General features: G+C 45.1%; 1 protein-coding gene across 1 annotated transcript in view; it reads left to right on the plus strand.

Annotated features, from left to right (window-relative positions):
- Positions 1 to 10,971, plus strand: part of ALDH16A1 (aldehyde dehydrogenase 16 family member A1) — a 350,717-nt gene extending 339,746 nt beyond the window's left edge. Inside the window, exon 17 of the mRNA XM_077457008.1 lies at positions 10,559 to 10,971. Within this exon, the coding sequence (XP_077313134.1) occupies positions 10,559 to 10,732 (174 nt within the window). The 3' untranslated portion in view covers positions 10,733 to 10,971. The remainder of the gene's footprint in view (positions 1 to 10,558) is intronic.
- Positions 10,972 to 11,194: the final 223 nt, after the last annotated feature.

The following is an 11,194-nucleotide window of genomic DNA, read 5'->3' on the forward strand; positions in this document are numbered from 1 at the left end:
GCTTGGATGATAAAGTTGGGTTACCAATCCCACTGCCTCCTTGTCAAAAACGCCTTCTGTAGAGTGGGGCCTGACACCCGAACCACAGGAGGATGAAGTTAATTACTCGGAAGTGAGAAGGGGGGCTTTAACTGGTTTGGGTCCTTCGGGCGGTGTAGTAGTGATCTCCTTCAGTATCTAACATTTTGGAATTTCTGCAGGGTGGTCTCTAAGGGTTAGCTTAATATTCCCTGAAGGGTCAAATCCCCGCTTTGTCGGCTATGTCGTGTACAAGATATGCTGTACATCCATTGCTGATCTGATTTTTAGGGCAGCCGTAGAAATCAGACCTCCATTGAAATAGTTTTTTTTCCAAAAGAGGACTTAACACTAGTCTTGGGAACATCGCTGGTTCCTCCGTTTGATCAAGCTTTTTCTTGTTCATTATTTCTTTTAACAGTTTTTTTGTGTTTGTTTTTTACTAGCCGTTGCCTCAGCCATAAGAGTCTCCGAGATGTGCACCTTCTTATCTAAAGAACCATATTGTTTGGTGCTCCCACACAAGATAGTCCTTAGGCCGATACCAAGCTTACTACCTAAGGTTTCCACATAATTTCATATGAACTGGGAGGTCATTCTCCCAGCTTTTCCGGTGGATACAGCCGATGAGTGGAGTAGGTAGACCCGGTCTCTGCAGTTTCAACCTACCTGAAATGGACTAAAAGCTTTTGAAAACTAGATCAGCTGTAGATTTTCCCAATGGGGCCTAAAAAGCCAGCAACATCCAGAGTTGTGTCTTCCTGGTTTGTCAAGACCATACATATTGCATACAAAACGCTGGGCCTTCCTTCTTCAGAGATCAAAGCGCATTCGACGAGGGGTATGGCAGCATCCCGGGCAGCATACGCGAAGGGCTTTAACATAATATTAATACTGGAATCGCCTGCAGCAGCCATGTGCTGTATGGCTTGGTTGCGATCCAGCTGATGCTCCTCACATCCATACCTTAACCACTTTCAGTCCGGACCATTTTGCTGGCTTAAGACCAGACCACTTTTTGTGATTTGGCGCTGCGTCGTTTTAACTGACAATTGCGCGGTCATGCGACGTGGCTCCCAAACAAAATTGACGTCCTTTTTTTCCCACAAATAGAGCTTTCTTTTGGTGGTATTTGATCACCCCTGCGGTTTTTCTTTTTGGCGCTATAAACAAAAATAGAGTGACAATTTTGAAAAAACGTTTTACTTTTTGCTATAATGAATATCCCCCAGAAATATATAAAAAAAAAATTTTTTCCCTCAGTTTAGGCCGATACATATTCTTCTACACATTTTTGACACCATTGTCATTTATACAACAATCAGTGCTATACAAATGCAGTGATTCCTATGTAAATGACACTGGCAGTGAAGGGGTTAACCAGGGCGTGGCAGTGTAGGGGTTAAGTGTTCCTAGGGGCGTGTTACTAACTGTGGGGGGCTGGGCTTTGTGTTATCACATGGAGCAGAGATCAGCGTCACTTGTTGCTAGGCAGAATGGAGACATGCTGTTTACAACGGCATCTCCCTGTTCAGCCGCCCCCCGTGAGACGATTGCGGGTATCCCCTGCGGCGATCGAGTCCGTGGGACCCGCGACTGGACTCGGGGGTCCCGACGCGATGGCAGGGCGGCATATTAAAATGGACGTACCTGTACGCCAATATGCCTGCCCGTGCCGTTCTGCCGTCAGTCAGGAACTGGTTAATAAAGCAAACAGCCTGTTTAATCTTGACTGCAGCCCAAAATTTCCTGTTTCAGGGTTGGCATGATCTTGATGTTAAATAATACATATATGTAAATGTTTTATTATTTCACATCAATATCATTAAAATTGGAGGATAAAATGGACATGTACATACAACGTTGACCAAGCATAAGTGTGATACATATGAATGATACATACGAATACCCTTCAAAGCCTGCTCACATTTGGGCAATGGAAAAAGCTTGAGGGTGTGTGTGGGGCTGCCTTGGAGGAGGAGGGGAGGGGCGAGCGCCGGCAGGCTGGGTTGAATTGGTCAGGTGACCAGAGGAAGAGGAGAGCCAGCCATATAATCACAGAGCGGAGATCTGTGAGAGCCTGCATTTAATTTTCTAGGGGGCTCGCAGTTGCACACAGTCCCGCCTCCTGGACCTGCTCCTTTGATGGACAGAACACCGGTCCCATGCCAGGACGTGTGATGTCTATCAGAGGAGCCGATCCAGGAGGCAGGACTGTGTGTGATTGCGGGCGTCCGACAATTAAAATCCAAGCTGTCCCAGCCAGTGATCCCCACTCGGCCGGCTCTCCTCTTCCTCTCCTCTTTCTGATTCCTGGCACTTGTCATGCTGCATTGAAGAGCACAGATGAGGCTGCAGTGATGAAGAAAAGACTGGCGCATGAAAATTGTCGGTGACAGTCTGGGATCACATGATAAAGACAGAAGTCTTGCAATAAAGACTACGAAAACATAAAAAGTCCATTGTTAAAAGTTCATAATGTCCTTGGGGTTGAATAAACTACACTTGTGGCAGCTTCACTGTGAGTGAAGCAATTTCTCTGGAACGAACAAAGGCAGAGCAAGGTGCGCCAAACTAAGTGTAGAAGTTATGCCATATGGAAATGTATTAAGCAGACAGCCAAATGGGTACTCGCATAACATGGGAGATAAATGAGCATGTAAGCAACAGTCCTAAGTCACTATAGGAGCCCTGTGGTGTATCACTACAATAATGTAGCAGATTATGTGGACTAATCTATATATCCCCAATGGTCCCTTTCATTTTGGGCTGTTACTTCTTCCTGTGATGTCTTGGCCCGCCTCTCGGGCCAGTCTATATAAGATTGACACGTCCCACAGCCACTCAGGTCTGAGGAAAAAGTGTATGCTTTGAAACGCGTCACCCGATTCGCTCCCACGTCCTGATGTCACATCCAGTCTATCTCTGAGTGCAATCCATGCTGGTTCCATCCAACGCGAGGCATTGACCTGGCCAGTCATTACATTGATGCTACTGATGCCGAATCTCCAGCAATACACCACTGGGCTTCTACAGTGACTTAGGACTGTTGTTTACATGCTTGTTTATCTCTCATGTTATGTAAGTACCAATTTGGCTGTCTGCTTAATAAATTTCCATATGACATAACTCCTAAACTTAGTTTGTCATACCCAAAGGCTGCATTGATGGGCACAGGTGAGGCTGCATTGATGGACACTGGTGAGGCTGAATTGATGGGCATGTTGCTGCAACGATGGTCACTGATAAAGTTGTTAATAGTTTATTTTTGTAACTTAATTCGGCATAAAACATTTAAAAGTGTAATTTCTTGAGATAATTTATGGGAGGTGGAATTAGGGGCAGGGTAGGGGTTGGGTAGGGCAGCTGGTGGCGATTAATTCTTAAGCCTGGCTAGTAGCTCAGGACTTGAAATTTTGAGCCCTGCCGTAGACACAACAAAATATGGCATCCAAAGGGCTATCCAACTTCAAATCAAGGTTGGCTCCAAAGAACAGTTGTGGTAGAACCCAACATGTTTCTGACTACTGTGAGGGGAAAAAAGTATTTGATCCGCTGCTGATTTTGTACATTTTCCCACTAACAAAGAAATGATTAGTCTATAATTTTAATGGTAAGTTTATTTGAACAGTGAGAGACAGAATACCTCTGATTCCTCTTGTACAAAATTGTAATGTAACTGTAAAGTCTGCCCTCATGTTGTAAAGCTCTGAGCAAACTGTTGGCGCTATATAAAACCTGTATAATAATAATAATAACATAACAAATACAGAAAACTGCATTTCAAAAAAGTTATAAATTGATTTGTATTTTAATGAGTATTTGACCCTTTCCCAAAACATGACTTAGTTCCTGGTGGCAAAACCCTTGTTGGCAATCACAGAGGTCAGACGTTTCTTGTAGTTGGCCACTAGGCCCACTAGGGATTTTGTCTCGCTCCTCTTTGCAGATCCTCTCCAAGTCATTAAGGTTTCGAGGCTGATGTTTGATAACTCTAACCTTCAGCTCCCTCCACATATTTTCTAGGGGATTAGCGTCTGGAGACTGGCTAGGCCATTCCAGTACCTTTAATGTGCTCCTTCTTGAGCCACTTCCTTGTTGCCTTGGCTGTTTGCTTTGGGTCATTGTCATGCTGTAATACCCATCCATGACCCATTTCTTTCTCGTACATCATGGGACACAGAGTCTCAGTAATTACTGATGGGTTATAGGGTATCACTACGTGATTGGACACTGGCACACCCTAGACAGGAAGTTCAATCCCCCATATAACCCCTCCCCTTACTGGAGGTACCTTTTTTTTTTTTTTTTTTTTTTTTTTTTTTTTTTTGCCAGTGTCTTGTTTGTCACAAGTAAAGATGTGCTGTGCTCTACTGGAATATCCTCAATGGGGCTAGCCTTGCAACTGGATCCATTCAAGGTGTCTTTTCCAGGCCGAATTGGATGGTACCCAGGCCTCATGTCCGAAGAAACAAGGTTTTGCCTGTTACGCTTCTCTTTTTAGAGAGCTGGACCCCGCGACCCAGTATTTGTTTTTTTTTTAGCCATATTCCTGGTGGGGTGCTTTACAGGCCCAGAACTGCGGATCCCCCTGTTCAAGGGAGCCCCAGTCTCTGACGGCTTTTTCCTAAATGGAGCCCACAGTGAGAGGTGAAGATTGGGTCTGTTATTCAAACCCTGCAGCTGGAGATAAGGTAAGGGAGACTCCTCAAGAATTTTTCTAATTCTAGTAGGTTTTCTTCTTTAAAATAAATGTATGCTATGCCTAAAGTCACCACCGGGGGCTGCCAAGAGCACTTCACTTTCATTCCTGTTCTTTCTGCTTGGTGTCCACGCTCTATACTCCTCCAGCCATGCTCCAGGTAGGATGAAGGTAAGGTTTTTTTTTTTCCTTCTGGGACTCTACCGCCAGGGGTTAGGGGAATGAGGCAAGCCTGGGTAAAGAGCGGTAGCATGCTGCACCACCCGCTGCCGACCCTTCTCTCTCCTCTGTCCGAGCCTCCCCTCCATGCTTGCCAAAGGAATTAGAGCCTCGGCTCGCTTGGGAAACACTTGTTTTTCAAAAAACGAGGGGGGCGGAAGTGGTCGGAGGAGGGTGGGGTGGAGCGTTAGGCCACACAGGCTTTAAAGTGCACTCTTTTTCAGGTGCACACAGCCTATGGAGGGACACAGAGCTGACAGGCACATGTGAGTGTGGGACACAGGCGTTCCCAGGCAGCATTTACTTAAGCACCAGACTGAGTCTTGGTAGCAGCGGCAGTTGCTGAACTACAGTGCTCAGCAGACAGTGCATTTTTTTGTGGTACCTCTATCTTTAGTTGCTTTGCGCTATGGGTATAAGAGGTACAAATACCCCGAATAGAGGCTAAAAGGGGTCCCTTTCAAGCTTTGAGGACCCTCCCCCCTGCAGCACCCCCCCCCTGCAGGACCCGGGGAGGCTGGCCAGGGTGAGCTGTCGGGGTCAGGGGCTGCAACTGCTTCTGGCACTTCAGCCACTGTATACATTACACAGAAGGTTTTTTCCTCAACCATAAATAGATTAGAGGAAACATTAGTGGCTTTAATTGCATCTTCACTCAGCAGAAGAAAATGCACTAGGTCCCCCTCTGCCACCCAGGACCCTCAAACTGAGGAACTCTGGAATAAAGGAGTGGAATCCCCCTCAGAGGATCGGAATGAGACTGATGATTCCATATTGAGGAATCTAATGGAGAAGGGGCCTCTTCAGGTTCTCAGGATGAGAAGATGTTGGTGCAAATTCTTGCTGGATTGGTCCGGTCCACATTTAAGTTACCCATACCTGAGTCCGTTAAACAACCCACTTCTTTGGGTTCACTGAAGCCTCCTCAAACTGCATGTGTCTTTCCTGTTCATAGTTTACTGGAAAAGCTTATCTATTCTGAGTGGGATCACCCAGATAAACATTTTTTTCCACCTAAAAAGTTTTTAACACTTAATCCTATGGAGGTAAAGTTTACTAAGATGTGGGGTATACCGGCGGTTGACGCTGCCATATCCTCCGTAAATAAAAGCCTAAATAAAAGCTTAACTTGTCCTGTTGACAACGATCAGATGCTTAGGGATCCAACTGATAAAAAAAATTGGAATTCCTATTAAAAAACATTTTGTCATTGGCAGGTTCAGTATGCCAACCTGCAGTGGCAGCAATTGGAGTCTGTCAATATTTAAGAGACCATGTTAAACAGGTGCTCAAAGTTTTACCTGAACAGCAAGCTCAGGGGTTGGCCAATCTACCAGCGGCTTTGTGTTTTGCTGTTGATGCTATCAGAGATTTTAACCTCCAGACCTCTCGCCTTACGCTTGGTTTGGTACATATGCGTAGAATCCTATTGTTGAAAAATTTGTCAGCCGAATCACCATATAAGAAACTCCTGGCTGGATTTCCTTTTTGTGGTGCAAGACTGTTCGGAGAGGATTTGGACAATTATATCCAAAGGATCTCCAGTGGGAAAAGCACCCTTTTACCAGTCAAGAAAAGGAGTAAATGTCCCTCCTTTTAAACGGGCTCTTTCTCCAGTGCCAGGAGCACCAGCCTCGAGGCAGTCACAACGGCTTCCTCTGTCAGGCTCAGAGTCAACCCCAGGGATAAAAGAAGTCCTGGGGGAGAAGGTCTTCAAAACAAAAACGCTAAGGCCTCCTTATGAAGGGGCGCCCCCGCTCGCTCGAGTGGGGGGAAGATTGCTAAAGTTCTCAGGGCTCTGGCAGGAGGAATTTCGGGACAGATGGGTGATCCCCACAATAACTCTAGGTTACAAACTAGAATTCCGAGACTTGCCTTCTCCTCGTTTCCTCAGATCAAATGTACCCAGAGAAAAAGAAGTCTCTCTAGCGTTGGAGCGACTATTTTCGCAGAGAGTTATCGTGGTAGTTCCCACGAAAGAGCAAGGATTGGAGTTTTATTCAAATCTTTTCACTGTGCCAAAACCAAGCGGAGATGTCAGACCCATTCTTGATCTCAAAGATCTAAACCGATTTCTAAGTATGGTCCTTCCACATGGTATTAATCCGGTCAGTAGACTCCATCCTACAAGGTGGAGAACTTCTGGCGTCAATAGACATTAAGGATGCATACCTGCATGCACCTAATTTCCCTGCTCATTAAAAGTACCTGCGTTTCGAAGTAGAAAGACGCCACTTTCAGTTTGTAGCTCTGCTTTTCGGGCTAGCTACTGCACCTCGGCTGTTTACAAAGATCTTGGCCTCTCCTTTGGCCAGATTAAGGACCCAAAGTATAACGGTAGTAGCATACCTAGACTACCTGCTCTTGATAGACCGGTCAGTAGCCTGCTTGGACCAAAACTTGTTCACCACAATCAGCTACCTGGAATACCTAGATTGGGTCCTCAACTTAGAGAAGTCTTTTTTAAAACCAGTAAGAAGACTAGAGTATTTGGGTCTGGTCATAGATAAATCCCAGAAGAGGGTATTTCTACCCCAAACAAAGATCGGTTCCTTAAAGGGGAGGTCCACCCTAAAATGGACCTTCCGCTCATCCGATTCCTCCCCCCCTCCGGCGCCACAATTGGCACCTTTCAGGGGGGAGGGGGGTGCAGTTACCTGGATAATCCAGGTAACTGCACCCACTTCCGGGCTAGCTCTCTGCGGAAAGGGGCGTACATTACGCCCCTTTCCGCAAGTGCCCGCCCCCTTCCACAAGTGCCCCGCTGCCTGCTGGGAAACACACAGATCCCAGAGGCAGCGGGGACCGTCCTCATCGCGCGGCTCGCGCATGCGCAGTAGGGAACCGGGAAATGAAGCCGAAAGACTCCATTTCCTGATTCCCATGCCCAAGATGGCGGCGGCAGCACTCGAGTGTCGATCTAGAGATCGGCTTCGGGTGCCGACATCGCGGGCGCGCTGGACAGGTAAGTGTCACTATTTTAAAAGTCAGCAGCTGCAGTATTTGTAGCTGCTGACTTTAAAAAAAAAAAAAACGCGGAGTCCCGGCGGACTCCCGCTTTAAACGAACTGATTCAGGTAGTCAGAGCAAAGAAGGCTCCTCCTATTCGCCTTTGTATGAGGCTCCTGGGGAAGATGGTGGCTTCATTCAAAGCAGTTCCCTATGCTCAGCTTCCTTCTAGACTGCTGCAAAACAGCATCCTGTCAGGCGTTAGATTTTCCGATGCGTCTGTCTCTTACAGAGCCTCAGTTGGTGGTCGATACCCGAAAATCTGCAAAAAGGAAAATCCTTTTTACCAGTTACCTGGACAGTGGTAACAACAGATGCCAGTCTTTCAGGTTGGGGGGCAGTTCTGGACCAGTCGACTGTCCAAAGGAGATGGTCCAAGACCGAGAGGACCTTACTTATCAACATTCTGGAGATCTGTGCGGTCACATCACATCATTCTTGTGATGTGACCAAGGCGAAAGGCAGAGATGAAGTGAGCTGGACAGCTTTAAGTAGGGAGGTCAGACGAGCATGATCAGGAACAGTTGGGTAACTGTGGAGAGAGATGAAAGCTGGCAATTAGCCGACAGCTTTAGCAGCCAGCCCAGAGAAGGAAGGGTAAGCCAGCCCTGACAGGTACAAGGTCCTCAGGTCTGATTACACCCTACTTTGTGTGGTTCCCCTCCCCTCAGATAGCATTGCTTTGGGACATCCCATCAGTAATTACTGAGAATCAGTGTCCTGCGATGTAAGAAAAAGAAAATAGGATTTTTATAACAGCTTATCTGGAAAATCCTTTTCTTTTGAGGTACATCACAGGACACAGGGTCCCTCCCTTCTTCTAATACATTTATATTACTTTTCTACAAAACTCAGGTACCTCCAGTAAGGGGAAGGGTTATATGGGGGATTGAACTTCCTGTCTAGGGTGTGCCAGTATCCAGTCACGTAATTATACTCTGTAACCCATCAGTAATTACAGAGACTGTGTCCCATGATGTACCTTAAAGGAAAAGGATTTTGCAGGTAAGTTGTTATAAAAATCCTATTTTTCTATGCCCTGGCTGAGGGAAGGAGGTTCTCGCCCAAGATTTAATGGTGCGTGGCCCCATCCATCGTCCGTTTGATGCGGTAAAGTTGGCTTGTCCCCTTAGCAGAACCCCCCCCCCAACCATAATGTTTCCATCTCCATGTTTGACGGTGGCGATGGTGTCCTTGGGGTCATAGGCAGCATTCCTCCTTCAAACACGGCGAGCTGAGTTAATGGCAAGGAGCTTGATTTTGGTCTCATCTAACCACAACACTTTCACCCAGTTCTCCTCTGAATCATTCAGATTTTCATTAGCAAACTTCAGAGGGGCCTGTACATGTGCTTTCTTGAAGAGAGGGACCTAATGAGCTCTGCAGGATATCAGTCGTTCACGGCATAGTGTGTTACCAATTGTTTTCTTGGTGGCTATGGTCGCAGCTGCCTTGAGATCTTGGACAAGATTCTCCCGTGTAGTTTTGGGCTGATTCCTCACTGTTCTCATGATCATTCAAACTCCACAAGGTGAGATTTTGTATGGAGCCCCAGACCAAAGGAGATTGACAGTTATTTTGTGTTTCTTACATTTGCGAATAATCGCACCAATTGTCATCCTCTCACCAAGCTGGATGTGGCGGCTGTACAGATGAGCCCACAATAAGTGGACAAAAAAGCACAACCATGTCAAATTCACATACACAAAGACCCCAGTTGGGGCGAAAGGCTCCTGGTGGCACCAACCAGTCAGATTAGTAATCTGTAGAGCTTGAGATTTACGTAGCCGTCAGCGTGCATCATTGTCCACTTATCGTGAGGCTCATCTGTACAGCGCCACAGCCAGCAGAAACGAATGTGCTTCATACATGTTCTATGCTCTCATTTAAAAGAAAACGATACCCAGTCTAGAATCCCTGAGGAAGGTCTAACCTTGAATTGAAGACAGATAACCCATTGGATGCCATATTTTGTTGTGTCTAGGGTTTTCTAGGGGTATCACATTTATATTTTGTCCATGTTGTATGTACATGTGCATTTTTCTACATTTTATCGTCCAGTTTTAATGATATTGATGTCAAATTAATTTTTTTTTTTTATTTCACATTATGATTCTGTCATATAGTCCATGATGGGTTTGTTGTACACTACATGCATTCAATTTTGTATGATTTCTATTGTGGATTTTGGCAGACCATCTCCATTATACCTCATCTTCCCTAAATTCTTATTTTAATTTTCAAAGTAAGAGGCTGTGATGATTGTTGAGATCTTTACATCAAGGCAGTGTTTGCTTTCTGCAATACCTTAGCCCTGTTGTGTCAGCATCTTGAACTAGTACTAAACCCTGCCCCCATGTTTATTTCCCACTTACCTTTACTGCTGTAGTGCTCTTCAAATAACATACCCACACAGTGAACCCATCATAGTCCCGCTGCAATACGCTGCTCGGGTGCCACACAGCGGGTACTGCACCACCATCTCGCTCCTTTTCAACTGACTTCCTCTTCAAGATTTAGTTCTGTTTATTGTTTATAGAGAATAAGGTTAAAGTTTAGTGTTACTTTAATTCTTCTGTCCCTACAAACATGATATTTTTTTTTTAATAGGGTTCCAAATTTGTGGAGTGGTCTTCTGCTGAGAACTGTAAACAAACCTGGGTCAACTATGGCTTTACCAGAGAGTGGGAGGACACCCAACAAGGAGCTGGAGAAGAGTTCCTGTATCATGCCACACAGTGTAAAAACATATGGATTCCTATGGGGGAAATTTTTGCCAATTAACAGCAGTTATTGTACTTTTGTTTTTGTACATTCCTATGCAATAACTTTTCTCCGTAATGGAGGTGCATTTCACATTCAATCAATACCTCAGAAGTTTTCCAGACATTTGTAAAAGTATAACATAGAATGAAATATAAGCTTTTAATAAACTTATATGATTAACAATGACAAAAATGAATGTTTTAAAATGTATAAGAAGTACTCTTACCATTAAACGCAGTACAGGTGATACCAGAGAATTTATACTTCAATCTGTTTTGTTTAATGTGTACTATAAGTAAAACTGTGACCCTTTCTAGGTATTGTTAACAGAAAATATTACCCTCTGATTATAATTTTTTTCTTCAATAAAAAAAAAAGTAGTAATTCTAACAAAAACTGAAACGTGACATGCCCATGGCAGTTACACGCCACCGTCACCTTACATGGGATGAATTGATCTAGACGCTTGCAATGTTGCTG

The sequence above is a fragment of the Lithobates pipiens genome, unplaced genomic scaffold (assembly GCF_037356315.1).
Source record: "Lithobates pipiens isolate NorthernLeopardFrog02 unplaced genomic scaffold, aLitPip1_a1.2 Scaffold_27, whole genome shotgun sequence".
NCBI lineage: Eukaryota > Metazoa > Chordata > Amphibia > Anura > Ranidae > Lithobates > Lithobates pipiens.